The 16,618-nt window shown below is 43.7% G+C and overlaps 1 protein-coding gene across 1 annotated transcript in view; it reads left to right on the top strand.

Annotated features, from left to right (window-relative positions):
- tgs1 (trimethylguanosine synthase 1) overlaps positions 1-15,459 on the top strand; it is a 30,639-nt gene extending 15,180 nt beyond the window's left edge. The window contains exons 13-19 of the mRNA XM_068748781.1: positions 2,292-2,436; positions 3,227-3,587; positions 3,698-3,844; positions 5,031-5,177; positions 8,359-8,575; positions 12,054-12,132; positions 15,008-15,459. Of these exons, the coding sequence (XP_068604882.1) occupies positions 2,292-2,436; positions 3,227-3,587; positions 3,698-3,844; positions 5,031-5,177; positions 8,359-8,575; positions 12,054-12,132; positions 15,008-15,124 (1,213 nt within the window). The 3' untranslated portion in view covers positions 15,125-15,459. The remainder of the gene's footprint in view (positions 1-2,291; positions 2,437-3,226; positions 3,588-3,697; positions 3,845-5,030; positions 5,178-8,358; positions 8,576-12,053; positions 12,133-15,007) is intronic.
- Positions 15,460-16,618: the final 1,159 nt, after the last annotated feature.

Here is a 16,618-nt window from a genome sequence, read left to right as displayed (position 1 = left end):
CCTAAATAGATGCCCGAGCCACCTCATCTGGCTCCTCTCAACGCGGAGGAGCAGCGGCTCTACTCCGAGCTCCTCCCGGATGACTGAGCTTCTCACCCTATCTCTAAGGGAGAGCCCTTCCACCCTACGGAGGAAGCTCATTTCAGCCGCTTGTACCCGCAATCTTGTTCTTTCGGTCACTACCCAAAGCTTGTGACCATAGGTGAGGGTAGGAACAAAGATTGACCGGTAAATCGTGAGCTTCGCCTTTCGGCTCAGCTCTCTCTTCACCATGAAGGATCTGTGCAGAGCCTGTATTACTGCAGACGCTGCACCGATCCATCTGTCGATCTCTCGCTCCATCCTTCCCTCACTCGTGAACAAGACCCCGAGGTACTTGAACTCCTTCACTTGGGGCAGGATCTCCTCCCCGACCTGGAGGGTGCACGCCACCCTTTTCCGGCTGAGAACCATGGCCTCGGATTTAGAGGTGCTGATTCTCATCCCGGCCACTTCACATGCGGCTGCGAACCGATCCAGTGAGAGCTGGAGGGCACGGCCTGATGAGGCCAACAGGATCACGTCGTCTGCAAAAAGCAGCGACCCAATCCTGAGGTCACCAAACCGAACCCCCTCAACGCCCTGGCTGCACCTAGAAATTCTGTCCATAAAGGTTCTGAACAGAATCGGTGACAAAGGGCAGCCCTGACAGTCAAACCCGCACTGGAAATAGGTCCGACTTACTGCCGGCAATGCGGACCAAGCTCTGGCACCGGTCATATAGGGAGCGGACACCCCGTATCAGGGGGTCCGACACCCCGTACTCCCGGAGCACCCCCCACAGGACTCCCCGAGGGACACAGCCGAATGCCTTCTCCAAATCCACAAAACACATGTGGACTGGTTGGGCAAACTCCCATGCACCCTCCAGGACCCTGCCGAGGGTGTAGAGCTGGTCCACAGTTCCACGGCCAGGACGAAAACCACATTGCTCCTCCTGAATCCGAGGTTGGACTATCCGGCGGACCCTCCTCTCCTGTACCCCTGAATAGACCTTACCGGGGAGGCTGAGGAGTGTGATCCCTCTATAGTTGGAACACACTCTACTGCCCCCCTTCTTATAAAGAGGGACCACCGGTATATGGTCGAAGCTCTCCCGGAGGTGGGAGTTAAAACTCCTTCTGACAGGCGATTCTGCCAGACGTTCCCAACAGACCCTCACAATACGTTTGGGCCTGCCAGGTCTGTCCGGCATCCTCCCCCACCATCGGAGTTGACTCACCACCAGGTGATGGTCGGTTGACAACTCCGCCCCTCTCTTCACCCGATGTCCGAGACATGCGGCCGCGAGTCCGGTGAGACGACTACAAAGTTGATCATCGAACTGCGGCCTAGGGTGTCCTGGTGCCAAGTGCACATATGGACACCCTTATGCTTGAACATGGTGTTTGTTATGGACAATCTGTGACGAGCACAGAAGTCCAATAACAAAACACCACTCGGGTTCCGATCAGGGGGGCCATTCCTCCCAATCACACCCCTCCAGGTCTCACTGTCATTACCAACATGGGCGTTGAAGTCCCCCAACAGAACGAGGGAATCCCCAGATGGAGCACTCTCCAGTACCCCCTCTAAGGACTCCAAAAAGGGTGGATACTCTGGACTGCTGTTTGGACCATAGGCACAAACAACAGTCAGGTTCCGTCCCCCCACCCAGGTTCCTTCCCCGCCAGAGAGGTGACGTTCCACATCCCTAGAGCTAGTTTCTGGAGCCGAGGGTCAGACCGCCAAGGTCCCCGCCTTCGGCTGCCGCCCAGCTCAAACTGCACCCGACCCCTCTGGTCCCTCCTATGGATGGTGAGTCCACGGGAAGAAGGTCCCATGTTGCTTCTTCGGGCTGTGCCCGACCGGGACCCATGGGTGAAGGCCCGGCCACCAGGCGCTCGCCATCGTGCCCCACCCCCAGGCCTGGCTCTAGGAGGGGGCCCCGGTGACCCACGTCCGGGCGAGGGAAGCCCAGGACCAATAATTGTACTCGTCATTGGGGTTCTTTGAGCCACCCTTTGTCTGGCCCCTCCCCTAGGACCTGTTTGTCATGGGTGACCCTACCAGGGGCATATAGCCCCCGACAACTGAGCTGCTAGGATCACTGGGACACGCAAACCCCTCCACCACGATAAGGTGGCAGCTCAGGGAAGATATAACATGTGACCTTTTAAAGAAGTATACAGTATTGAAGAAACACTATGATTGGTCATAATTGCATATTATTAGTCATTGTGACTCCCATTGTGATTGTGTTTGTGTCCCAGGTTCAACAGTGTGTTGAGCTTCAAATGCAGTGCTGTTCAGAAGCATAAGAAGTGGAAGAAGAAGACAGTCTGTGGCATGAGTAAACATACTAGGTTCTGTGAGCCTGATGAAGAAAATACACAGATCAGCACCTCTTTCTCCAAGGTACCACTTGAGCACACTAGTTGAAAGACTTTACAATGTATTTGAAATAATTTGCTCCATAAAACCTTTTCTACATTGTTCCATTTTATTGTAAATAGTATTTTCACCAATCAGAAAACTATCTGGAAATTGTAGACATGACATGTCCACATGGATGACTTGAATGATTTGTAATGTCACTTCCAGTTTGATATGTATATCAACATGTACAATAATGATACACAATACAGTGTTTTAAATGCAAAGAAAAATTATTTTGCAAGAAAAATGCAAAAGACAATTGTCTAAGACAGTGCTCAACAGATGGTTGATGCTTCAAAATGGTGTGGTCAGGCTAATTGGTGCAGCATTTTGAGGCAGCAGATTACTGGATCATCTCCAACATTCATAATTACCGTATTTTTTGGAACATAAGGAGCACTTGACATCCTTTAATTTTCTAAAACAAATCGACCTTGGGCCTTATAACCCGGTGCAGGTTATGTATTGATTCTGGTTTTGCTTACTGGCCTCGAACCGATTTTATGTGGCTTGGTTTGTTTTGGTGTTGAGGGAGTCAAACATGTGCCGCAGCTTTAGATCATTTAAATTGTCCCCAAACGTACAAAAACACTTCATCCTTAACATGGTTTGTAAAGCAATGTAGAAAAAAAATTAGCCACATGAAACATTCATGCATTATTAATATATATATATATATACATTACATAATGACAGATGCTGAGTCATTTCATAATTAATGCGTTGAATAATTAATTAGGAGACATGTTAAATTTAGTTTCTTTCATAGGTAAAAGTGTTTCTTCAGAAGAACTGGATAGAGACACAGATGACTCAATCTGACCTCGGGGAGATGGGAAGAAGAAGCAAACAGGAATCACAGTTCAAATCTGCTCTTGGGGGAGAAGTGGCACTAGAAGAAGAGCAGAAGAAGAGGAAAGAGATTAAGGGTCCTGAGGAAAGAAACATGGACAACAAAAGAGATGATGGTTATAAATCACTATACAGTTTAAAACCAGATGGGATGAAATTGGCTGAGTCCAGTTCTTCCTTCAGCTCTGCTACTGGGACTTTGAATAGTAAGAGAGCAGAAGAGAAACAGTCATGTCTTGAGGACTTTCTCCTTTTTGACTCGCGTGAAGGTAACTGTGGTATGTTATATCATCTATCAAATTATTCTAATGATGCATGTTTGTGTTTAAAATTAATCATGGTGTATCATTCGCTGCAGTCTAATTGGAGGATGTGTGTATGTGTGTAGACAAAAAGAATCCAAAGAAGAAAAGTAAGCTGAAGAGGAATCGGCAGATCCCAGCAGAGATGGCAACTGATAAGGACCTGACTAAATACTGGGCTCAGCGCTACAGGCTTTTCTCTCGCTTTGATGAAGGGATAAGGCTGGACCGAGGTCAGTCTTTACTCATCAACACTTAATAAAATCTTACAAAAAATCAATGTCAGTAATTTCTACACCAAATTAAACACATTAAGTACGCATATTGTAGTTTCATAGATATCTCATGTGGCCTTCACCGATTCAATTACACAATGACGCATATACAGTAGTCCCTCATTTTCCGCGGGAGTTACATTCTAAAAACAACCCGCAATAAGTGAAATCAGCAATGTAGTAATTTTTATTTTTTTACAATTATTATACATGTACATAAATGTTTTTGGGTTGGGCCCTGGGCCGGGAAGCGGAGAAGTCCACTGCTTCCCCGGTTCGAGTCCCAGCTCTGGTGGGATGTGGTGTGTGGGCTGGTGACTGGAGAGGGGCCAGTCTGCCTCCGGAGCACTGCCGAGGTGCCCTTGAGCAAGGCACCGTCCCAGCAAAACGGCTCCAGGTGCGCCGATCATGGCGGCACCTTCACCCTGCTCCCTCTCCGTGTGCTAGGGCCCCTTGATGCACGTGTTAGGGTGTGGTTGTTTCAAGGGGCCCGTTGTTCTAGGGTGAAAGTTCAATTTCATTGTGTGTGTCAGCAGATGATGATTAATAAAAGCATTTCAAATGACATGTAAAAGCTAGTACATGAAAGGATCTGGCCTTTTACAGGTAAAAGGTAAAATTAATGAGGTTTCATTATGAAATCTTATTTAATTGTATAATTTGGGCAAGTTCGGCGGGCCGGATTAAAAAGACCAACGGGCCGTATATGGCCCCCAGGCCTTAGTTTGCCCATGTCTGGTCTAGGTATAGTCTAGAGTCGACGGTACTTCGAAAACAGAAAGAAGTATTTATCATAAATTGATCTTATTTCAGAAAAACAGAAAAAAAAATACCTTGAGATGTTCCCACTCACCGAGAATCTTGATCACAACACTGCTACAATGTGCGAGGTGACTAAAAACTAAAAACAGAGAGAGACTGAGAGCTGTTGAGCAAGAGCTTCGTGTGTGTCTTTCTACCGTTACTGTCAGGATATTCGTTTTGTGTTCAGTATAAATGCATTAAAAAACGATATTAACTACCGGTATATGTATTATATGTACTGTCTAATTATATGTACTGTGTCAAAAGTCTTCTGTGAGTTTGAAACAATGAGACTTTACAATTAGGAAGGAATTCCTCCTCACACTGTTTCTTGTTTCAGAGGGATGGTTTTCTGTGACACCAGAGAAAATTGCTGAGCACATTGCTCTCAGGGTAGAGCACAGCTTCTCTGACTCTCAACTGGTCATAGATGCCTTCTGTGGTGTAGGAGGAAATGCCATCCAGTTTGCATTAACTGGCAAAAGAGGTGAGCAAAGTGTGTGTGTATGTGTTTATGCACTCTCAGTAAACTCATCAATTCATAATTTGAGCGCCAACTTCCCTTTAGCAGGCAGAAACCTTGGCCACCCAATATGAGTCTAAGGTTCTGTCCATCGGTCTTGACCGGTTGAGTTGAGAGAGAGAGATAGAGGTAGGAAGACAGAGGCAATGTACAGAGTGGGAGAGACAGAGACAAGGACAGATAGGAGGAGAGTGATGGAGAGACAGAGAAAGCGGAAGCAGGCAGAAACAATATATTGACTTTACATCCAGTGATGTTCGACATATAGGCTGCTGAGCAAACCACTGATGATATATAAAACTATAAACACTAATGCTATTTTGGCTAATTCTGGCACATTTACAGTAATGTTTATTAATGTGCGCTGTCCCTGTTAAATAAACAAATAAATAAAATACCGTATTGGCCCGAATATAACACGGTGTTTTTTGCATTGAAATTAGGCTGAAAAAGTCGGGTCGTGTTATATTCGCGGTCTAGACATTATACCCATTCTGAACGCTAGATGGCGCCAGATATCGTTACAACGAATGGTGAACTGAACTCCCCAGGCTAAAGCAAACGCCTATCATTATTTTATTGCGATGTTTTTCCTTATTCATATGTTGTGAGATGTGTCTGTGTGGATGTGTGTGTGTGTGTGTGTGTGTGTGTGTGTGTGCGCACGCACGTCCAGCTGGGGCGTGTCCCGCCGGAGCGAGCGAGTGTGTGAGAGAGAAAGAGAGAGAGTGCAACTAGGAGACAGAGATATGCGAGCGATAGGAGGAAACGGAGTTTTGTTTAACAGTGCAAGTAAAATAAAGCAGCTTCAGTGATTCAGCACGTCTGGCCGGCGTCCATCTTGTGTTGCTGCGCTTCAGCCTTCGTCCCCAGCGTGGTCTGGAAGTTAACCCCGGAGGCGCTGGAGAACAACGATCCCCCCAGTTAGACTTCACTTTGATGGTTAATGCAGTTATTGCAATTTTGTTGTTTTATCACAGTAGATTGGTTTATTTACATTTTAAAAACCAGAAGCCATTCATTTACAAATGTGATTGCACTTTAGTTCACATATTTAAATGTTCAGATATTAAGATGTGAGACAGTTTTTGCATGATTTGAATGTGGCAAAATAACATGCTTTTTCTCTCGAATTTATTGTTATAATCATTTGTTTCAGATGTACTGTAATTATTTTCTGTACAAAAACTGAAATTGGGGTTCAAAAAGTATTTTCTCAAACTTGAGTCTTGAAAAAGAGGGGGTCGTATTATATCCGGGGTCGTGTTATATTCGGGCCAATACGGTAAATGCCAGCGATAGGGTCATCCGAGTTGACAGCCGCGGGTCAAGGTTTTGCAGCACCACGGATAGAAGGACCTGCAATTGGAGACACAAATCGGGACAAGCGAGGAAAAGAGATTCAAAATACTTTAACTCATTCAGCCCAGCCGTTGTCATCTCAGCCAGCAGTTTTTGCTCATTTTGCCCTATATCTCAAGACCCACAGAATGTGATTACGCAAACAACGAAAGAATGAAATGAAATATTTAAGTCTTCTTGTTCATCAGGAAAAGAAAGCGTGTTCCTACCTTTTTCCGTTTTAAAGATATCGGTCGTTGAAGAGGCAGAAATCACCAAAATCAGCGGTCTTAAACAAAAAGTTGAGAAACATATTTTTGTGCAGACGCATTTCTCGCTAATCAGACTTTAACTCTAATATTTATTGCTTTAGTAACACATCACAGCAGTTGTTTACTTCTAGATAACAATAAAAACAACACTGAAAAGAGCTTTTAATGTTGTAATAACACATTTATTTGCAAACAATACATCATCTGCACAACGGCTGCTGGCACGGCTGATGGGAACTGCTCGTCTGACAAATCCCACTCAGGCTCACTATATCCGTCCAGAACCAAACCTGAATCCGATCAGTTTTTGGTGCCACCATGCATACCGTCAGTGGTGACACACCCCGGGATTTAGACCGACACCCGAGTTGAACAGCAGTTGTCGGTCTGTTTCGGTAGCGCTAAACTCTTGAGCTCTGTGGTTTCACCGTGATTGTTGATGATGATTGAATAACAGAAACAGTTCTTTCTTTTCAGTACCGTGTCTCAAACTCTACCGTTTTAGCAGCTTATAGGTATCAGATCGCTCCTGCGGTGCCATTATCCCTCGTTCTCTCTACGTCCTTCCTGTTTCGTCTGTCTTATTACATTGCAAAAGACTGTGATTGCCCCCCCCCCCGAAAAACGTTTTGGACGAGTCTCAGGGTAATTCCCCTGGCATCCTATGTAAGAATTATTAAACGCACACAAAATGAATCAGGCAGACAAACGTTGATACTTTACCAATCTGGATCGGGAGAGATCTTGTCCGTCCAGCTGCAACGCACATTGACCTCTAGCGATCCTCACCCTCTCAGGTCAATTTATTAACACCGTAAAAGTAGGCGGTTCTCAGGTATTTGCATAGACCCCTACTCCCCCACGATAGCCCAGACGAAGGGATTCCTCTAGACCCGCATGGGTCCACCATCTTTAAAAGACTCTACTATGTGACAATGAAAATTATATAATTATCCTAACAACGAGTACTCGTTTCGGATGCGAACGAATGGATTTGTCTGGACGAGTATACTCGTCTCGGTACTGAGTGACTTAATCCCAAAAGGAAATTCACATGTGCACTAATATGCTGCTATGCGTCAGAGAGAAAATACGCCCGTCCTGTCCACAGACCGGAAAAGATGGCACACAACGGGGACAAGAGAGCAGTTATTGGCATATATTTATAACGAGAATAACCAGATGAAGAGGAAGGAGCTCAGTGTGTTATTGGAGGTTATGCCACCGGTCTATGCATATGACAGCATTATGGTATTGATTGACTATAGGCGTTGTTAAAAAGGAAAGTCCTTTAGTCTACTCTTGAACATAGAGATGGTGTCTGTCTCACAAACTGAGTCAGGAAGCTGATTGCACAATAAAGGAGCTAATCACCCACCCAAAAACAGCAATGCCGCTCCCAACAAGGGTTTAGGTAGATGAGAGGTCTGATATTCACTGAGGACAATGGAATGAGATGAAATGAAATGGAATATACTATATTATAATACTGTGTTATTATAATAAGGTTATGTACTCCTGCTGTTTTTCAGTCCTGGCCATTGACATCAACCCAATGGCACTGGACTTGGCACGCCATAATGCAAAGGTTTACAGTGTCGCTGACCAAATTGACTTTCTACAAGGAGACTTCCTTCATCTGGCACCCAGACTTCGTGGTGATGTTGTCTTCCTGTCACCGCCATGGGGCGGGCCTAACTACCTGACTGCTGAAGTGTTTGACATCAAGACCATGATGGAGCCTGACGGATATCCTTGGAATTTGTTTTCAGATACAGTGAGAAACTATAAATGAAAACTTAAATGTTGCCCACAGATCTGCTTTGAAGTACCGGTACTGACAATTGACTAAGAGCGCTATTGAAGAGGAAGTTCTTTACCCTACACTTAAGAATAGAGAGGTTATTTGCCTTTCGAATCCAGCCCGGGTGCTGTTCCCACAATGCCTGATAGTTGAAATCTCTGTTTCCCAGTCTGCTCTTTGAAAGTTTTGGATTTACAACTAACGCCGAGTTCTGTGAGCAAAGTGCTCTGCTCGGGTAGTTGGGTATTATTAGGTCACTGATTCACTACTGAAATAAAAGTTAGGGATATCTGGCTTTCGGGAGGAATTTATAAAAAGTTAACATTTCAATGATATTATATTATGGAGGCAGGGTGTTTAACTCTAAGCATGCAGTGGTGATTTCCTCATCTTAAACAGTGAATTGAAGCAACAGAGGTGTCAGTTTCAATAACTTGTCATGTGCTCTTGAGCATCAATTACAGCTTGACAACATCTTATGCTGTTCACAATGCAGCCTCAGAGGTAGCACGGGTAGTGTCTCCCTTAAGCCGGCCCCAAGTCCAGATAGATGCACAGGGTAGTGGCAGGAAGGGCATCCGGTGTAAATGTTTGCCAGAATAAAGCATGCAAATCGACTAGATGGCTGATTTGCTGTGGCGACCCCTGATGGACAAGCCGGAAGGGGATGAAGAAGAAGAAGAATGTCTCATGCTGTTCGCAAGTCCTTGATGGACGGCCCTCAAGTCGAGGTTCTGGGGTACAGAGTTATGAGCCCCGACACGGTGGCTCAGCTGTTCCCCATAGATTTTCTATGGAATTCAGGTCTGGAGAAAGTGCAGGCCACTCCATTCGAGGTAACCAAGTCTCCAACAGTCATTCCCTAATGATGAGACCTCAATGAGTTGGAGCATTGTCATCTATGAAGATGAAATTAGGCCTTCGTTCTTCATTTGTCGACACAATGACTGGATTAATGAGGTTATTCAGGTATTATTGGCTTGTCACTGTTCACAAAGTGTAGGTCAATGCTGTATTGACTAGAGCACATATGTCAAGGTCAAGGCCCGGGGGCCGCATCTGGCTTTTTTTAGAAGGTTTTCTACGGCCCCTGGGATGATATTGATTTATTATTAGAACCGGCCCGCAGATCTTTTCGCGCACCAATACTACATTTCCCACAATGCAATGGTGACGCACCGAGCAGCAGTCGTTGGCATAACAGTAAAGTTAACTTTCAGATATTCATCAAAAATGGCAGAATGGAAGGTGGACACTGAGAACCGGGGGTTTCAAACAAGGTGGGAGTCGGAGTCCATGTTCATGGAGGTAGCTGGAGAACCTGCGTGTCTTCTGTGTGGAGGAAGTGTGGGGTACTGAAAGAGTATAATCTGAGACATTATGGAACGAAACACGGACAAAAACAAGAATACGGACACGGAACAAAGGCTGCAGAAGGTTGAGGAATTAAAACGAGGCCTCAAATCTCGACAGGCTCTGTTCAGAAAAGCCAAATTTATCACAAAGCCAGGCTGTTGTCAAGGCCAGTTTTATTTTGGCAGAAGAGATTATTAAATCATCCCAGCCATTTAGAGAGGGGGATTTCATCAAAAACCGTATGCTTAAAGTTTGTGACGACGTGAGCCTGAGCAGAAACACCCTTCAGAGCGAATAGACTATATGCGGTCATTTTAAAAAAAATGATTGAGTATTCGATCAGTCCGGCCCTCGGCTTGTAGCTACATGTCTTATTTGGCCCTCCGTCCAATTGACTTTGACTCCCCTGGACTAGAGGCACCTGCCCACACTGTGACACCGCCACCACAAGACTTGCCTGGTGACAACGGTGGCTTTTGCATAGTCCGCTCCCTGATGTCTCCAACATCGTTGGCGACGATCATTTCTGCTCAACATGAATCGGCTTTTATCAGAGAACTGCACTGAGGCCCATTGGTCCCTTGTCCAGTGTAAATGCTCCCTGGTACCTGGTCAGGTACCCTTGCAAGTCATCTAACACGCATACCACATTGATTTAAATGTTTTTGAATACACTGGCGTAACACGTAAATGTGCCTGGAGTTGAGTGGCATTCATCATTCGTTTTTGTAGGGCACTGTTCACAATGAAGCAGTCGTTAGTGTGGGATGTGGTCACAAGACATCCACTCCTATGCCTTTCTGTGACTCTTCCAGCCTCTCTGGCTCCGTCGCATTGTAGATGACACTAAGCTCAGTGGCCACTTCCGGTTTGAAGCCTCGCAGTGGTGAGCTACTGCTGAGCAATTGTTCGGTGTCGTCTTGGTCTCTTGATGTCAAAATGTGAACAGCATGATGAGGTTGTTTAAGTACCAATTCTAATTGAACTCTGAAATTCATGGATCAAACACCCGTTATGAATTGTGCAGTTAAACTCCTTGTGGGAGAATAGCAAGTTGTGGAAAAAGTACTGAAACATTGAACAGTTGGACATGTGCATTCAAAGGTTTAGAGAAGGTTACATTAATTTAACCTGTAAAGGTTGTATATTTAAGGTTCATTCTAAAATGTAATCCGAAAGCTGAATATCCCTAACTTTTTTTGAGTATTGTATATGCTGGGGCTTGACCAATGAGAGCTTTGTAGGATAGGAGGATTTTAAAATTAATTCAAAATTGTACAGGAGCCCACTGTGGAGCAGCTAAGAGAGGAGATGTATGATCTCTTCTGGTTCCTTTTGGTACTCAGGATCCTGGATCAGCTGCTTCCTGCCACGGACTGGTTTCATGTCAGGCAATGTTTCCACAGACTGGGGTATAATTAAATTAAAAAAATAGGACCACTAAACACTATATTATGCACTTGGAATAACTATTAGATAATTATTACACCAATATCTACTCACCATAACGCACACATTTGTTGAAAATTGTGGCCTCAATTTCTTCTGTCCTTCATGTTCACGTTTTTTTTTTTTTTTTTTAATCCAAGGCCTTGTCTTCCAAGCCAGGGTGCTTGATCTTGATGTGGCGAAGCAGTTTTGAAGGCTTCATTGTCTCGTTTTCACTCGCTTGTTGCCACATATTATGCAGAGCGGACTTGGTGCATGAGTCACCTGACAAATAGAATAAGCTTTCTTTTCTTTTCCGTAGGCTCCCATTCTGGCTCCTTAGTTGGCCTTTTCTCCTTCGCAAAGAAGCTCTCCAAAGACGTTTGTTTGACACCGGAGAAAATGTGTTAATTTTTCCAAATGAAACACCTTTCAGACTCTAATAATCAATACAATGGAAATCATATAAATCATTCCTTCTTTCTGTTTGGCCCGGAAACAAATGCCTCTGACCGGTACCGGGCTCCAGCCCGGTGGTTGGGGATCGTTGGTCTGGATCACCCTTGAATGTCCTCACTGTGTGTCTAACATTTCCCTTATTCAGATCACATGTCTGTTTTTATCCTTAATAGCAGGCACATTTGAGATTTTCCACATGGCTAAAATGATATCGGACAACATTGTGTACTTCCTGCCTCGTAATGCTGATGTGGATCAAGTGAGTATGTCCACTGTGTTTGTTTGCAGATGCATGAGTAGTGAACAAGATATTGGTTATCAAACAAAAATGCTACCGAAGTGTAAGCATATGTCACCTATTGGCTATGAAAGGTTTGAGTATGTAACATTAATTATATAGTATCTACAGTATATAATGTACAATACATACATACATAGTCAGGGCCGTCAACAGACTTGCTGTGGCCCGGGACAAGCAGGAACCATATGGGTACCCCCCCAACCCACACCGAATGATCTTGTGCAACCATTCATAAATCAAATAGCCACACAACAGAAATTTTAAAATTACTCTTAATGACAAAAACTGACGTATCTAAAAGCATTACAAGAACTTCACAACCAATTTCAATTAAATTGGACACAAATTTTACTGATCACAAACAGCTGACTATTCATAATACCCTCCGATTCTAATTCTCACATTTTAGCAGGACATATTTCTGCCTTCTCAAACTATCAAACTATTTTCTTGATTGCAGAGTCATTAATAATGTCACTGAAATGGAGTCTTTGAACAAGCTCTCTCTCAATAGTCAGCATGGCTAAACTGTTAGCCTGCCCTGTGACAGGAAATGAAAACGTCCTGAATGCACACTCTCCTCTAGCTACAGTCACTGGCAACGACAAAGATAATGTGAAGCAGTATGCACAGGTTAACTTGAATACTCTGTAGTCTTATGCCATAGATGCATTAAGCAGGTCCTCATCAGATGTTACAGCATGTATTTTATACTCGGGGCTCAGGTGTCTCTCAGCTGCTCTGTTGTGCTGTTTACATCATGGAATCGTATTTGGACTTGTTACGTACACTCTGTGGGTTCAAACTTTTTACAGTCCTCCGACAAATTGAACCGAAAACATACATCCGGACCGAGTCTGTTCAGTGTTCACCTTCTGTGCGCTTGCTCCCCCACCCGCCCGCTACCTACCAACCTCTACGCTCATTCTCCTTCTTTCCACAGCACAGCGAGCCAGAGACAGGTCAAACCATTTTCTTCTAAGATGAGGGGGTAGATGGACAAAAAGGGAAAACATTTATATTTGCAAAAAATGATTAGATGTAATTGTGGTGGAAAGGATGGAAATGACAGGAGTTAATTCTTATTTCCAGAAGACGCTAGAACTTAGGGTGACCTACAAGTGTGTGTGGATGGAGGAACACACAGGTGGATGACATCTTGTGTAGACGGTGCCGTTTAGACAAGGTTGGTGACTAAGTTCGTGGTAGGAGAGAGTGTAACCAGCCAGCGTAGGCTGGCGGTGGTAAGATGACTCTAGTGGTGAAGAAGATGAAGAGGACGAAGTATTGGAGAATGATGAGTGTTGTGTGTCTTTCAGAGTTGAGACAGGCTTTGAGTGAGAAGGGAGCCAGGTAAAATAGTATTGGGTGTGTCTTCTGGAAAGAAAGGAGACAAGGAGAACTGTTGGTGGAACCAGGAAGTGCAGATCTGTATATAGGAAAAGGGGTTAGGGGCATTGAGAGAACAGAAGAGAGTCAACAAGAGTACTGGGAGATGAGACGCAAGGCAAAGGTCAAACAGGGGGCATATGATGACCTGTATGCAGGTGAGATAGTAGAGAGGGAGAGAAGGATCTGTACAGGTTGGACAGACAAAGAGACAAAGATTGGAAGGGTAGAGGTGGCAAAGTGTTGACAGAGGCTAATAGTGTGCTAGGAAGACTCATTACCTTATTTTGATAATTATTTTTGATGAATTAATGAATGAGGAAAATGAGAGAGATCAAAGGGGAGTAGAGGAACCTGTTGTGGACCAGGAAGTGATGAAGATTAGCACAAGTGAAGTTAGAAAGGATGAAGAGGATGAAGAATGGGAAGGCAGTTGGCGTAGACCACATACCTGTGGAGGTGTAGAATTGTCTAGTAGAGGTAGCTGTAGAGTTTTTAATGGGTTTGTTTAATACAATCCTAGAGGTAAAGAAGATGCCACAGGAACTGAGAATTGTTCTGGTTTTCAAGAAGAAAGTTTTATAGTTTTCATGCAGTGTTTTGTAAACTATAGGGGATAAAGATAGTCATACGATAGTCTCATACGAAGTTGAGATTAGACTCGGGACAGAAGTAAGTACTTGTGAGCAGCAGTACGGCTTTCTGCTGAGGAAGAGAACCACAGATGCAATGTTAGCGTTGAGGCTAGCGAGGGAGAAGTAGAGGCGTGGTAAATGGACTGCTCTTATAGCGCTTTTCCACCTTCGCTTTGCCCAAAGGGCTTTACAATTTGGCCTAGCATTCACCATACATACATTATGTAACATACATACACTGATCAGCCACAGCATTACGACCACTGACAAGTGAATTAAGCTTCTATCACGACACCTGTTTGTGGGTGGGATATGTTTATTATATATACGTGTTAGAACACGGGTCGGCAGCCTTTTTCATGAAGTGTGCCTTGACTACTCAAAAACCGTAACACTAGCTAGCATTCATTGATTCACAAACGTTTAGTGGTGGCATTTGTGCCATGCCAGGCTCTACCAGTTCATTAGCAGTGGTAATGGAGCATTTTAAGTTTTCAGTTCCATTACTGAGCACAGCCAAAACTGCATAACATGCATACAGTATGTAGTATATTGCGTACATATATTCATAATGTAGTATATAACATGCATACAGTATATGCATGTTATATATATATTATATAACTAACATACATGGGTTGTTTAATTGAGCTTTATTCAACAGAGGGTGGGGAAAATTAAGAAACATTAACATGCAGTGTGAACATTGATAGACAGTTTTTATTAATAATAATAATAATAATAATAGGTAAACTGTACTGTAGATGCAGTAATCTATAATAAAATGATCTCCATGTCTGCTTTTGCAGATAGCTTCTCTGGCTGGTTCCGGAGGGAAGGTGGAGGTGGAGCAGAATTTCCTCAACAACAAATTAAAAACTGTTACAGCTTACTTTGGAAGCTTGATAAAGTCAGAGAGCAAATGATGCCGGTGAATGAGGACGTCTCCTGTTGCAATGAGAGTACGGCAAGGACTGCGTTCATAACTCCCTTTAATTGTGGATTCCTTCCTTCCTTTTACAAATTTGTTATTACCCACTTTTATTGTCATACATGTCCAAATAAGTGGGTGTTTTTTTTATTGTTAAACCTTAGAGGCAGCAGTATATTTTTACCATTACCACATGTACTTATTGTGACAATATCGGGGACAACAGAATGTAAGTCACAACAGGATATTGTTTTATATTTTCTGATTAGTTTAAACCATTTCGTCTTACACATCATTCATGATCTCTGCAGCCGGTCTTCACTCACTGCTGTCCGATTGTTTTATATTAAAGATATTCTCAATGAGCTGTTTATTGTTCCCTGGCAGTCGATGAAGATTCAATAGTGTATGTATGATCAATAAACTCAATGGGACATTCATTTGACAACAATACACAGCTTGGCCAAGGAAGACGGCGGGTTTGAGACGGTACCATTCACCATCGGCTGTCCTCCACCTACATACGATGCAGACTTTGAGCTCCCTCCCCAGAAGCTGAACGCTCATACCATGACTGGTAAATTACACCGATCCTCATCTGAACTACTGTCCGTTGATTCAGCCCAAAGGGGAAACCCTGGCTGGGTTCAGCGACTCTTACCGCTGCTTGAAGGCCTCGACCACTCCTCATCAGAAACTTCTTGGATAAGAGGAAAATCAGTTTCACGCTTTCCCTACCAGTCCAGTCGACTTGGTTCAACACAGATGATTTTTTTCTTAGAGGTTTCTTTGGGATTATTACATAATATGCAGGCAAGATCAGCATCTGCAAGTTGACCCATCAGCGTGTCATGATGACAAAAATGTGGCATCTGGATCCGCCTCTTATTAAACGCTAATACCAGCCAGTGGAAGACGTCCAAGATTACAATTTTCATGATAATGAGAAAAGCATGAATGAAGAGGAATCAGTCACCATAAGAGCTCCTCCATATATGACAAGGCCTGTCAGACGCCATCGGGTGTCGGTAGTTGATGGAAAAGATCAAACGTGAGCTGTCATTTTATATGAGGTGAACAAACGTAATATAATAAATCCAAACAGATAACTTAGTAAGATAAATTAGCTATCAGCATGGCCACAACAGCTCACACAGGTTTGTCCCCGGGGGAAAATATAATTTTAAGGATGAGAGACAAGTATTTAAAATGGGGTCTTTCCATGCTAATGCAGAGACAGAAGACTAACGGAACACTGGAATTGGAACTTGGACAAGAGTTCATTGTTCATAGTCCCTCGACCCTCAAATCATTCTGTAGAAAGATACTGAATGAAATGAAAAGAAAATATCTGAAATTTTCAATAAACAGTGGAAGGAAGAAAACTACTTTTCTTAAATCCTAATGACAATAATGTGGCTACTGTCAGGTTGAATATAAAGTCAACTAGAATAACACAAATGTTTTAATTTCTTCAGCACATAGTTGG

Source organism: Brachionichthys hirsutus, chromosome 15 (assembly GCF_040956055.1).
Source record: "Brachionichthys hirsutus isolate HB-005 chromosome 15, CSIRO-AGI_Bhir_v1, whole genome shotgun sequence".
Classification (NCBI taxonomy): domain Eukaryota; kingdom Metazoa; phylum Chordata; class Actinopteri; order Lophiiformes; family Brachionichthyidae; genus Brachionichthys; species Brachionichthys hirsutus.
Note: the sequence above shows the minus strand (reverse complement) of the source record. Positions and strands in the feature narration are given on the sequence as shown.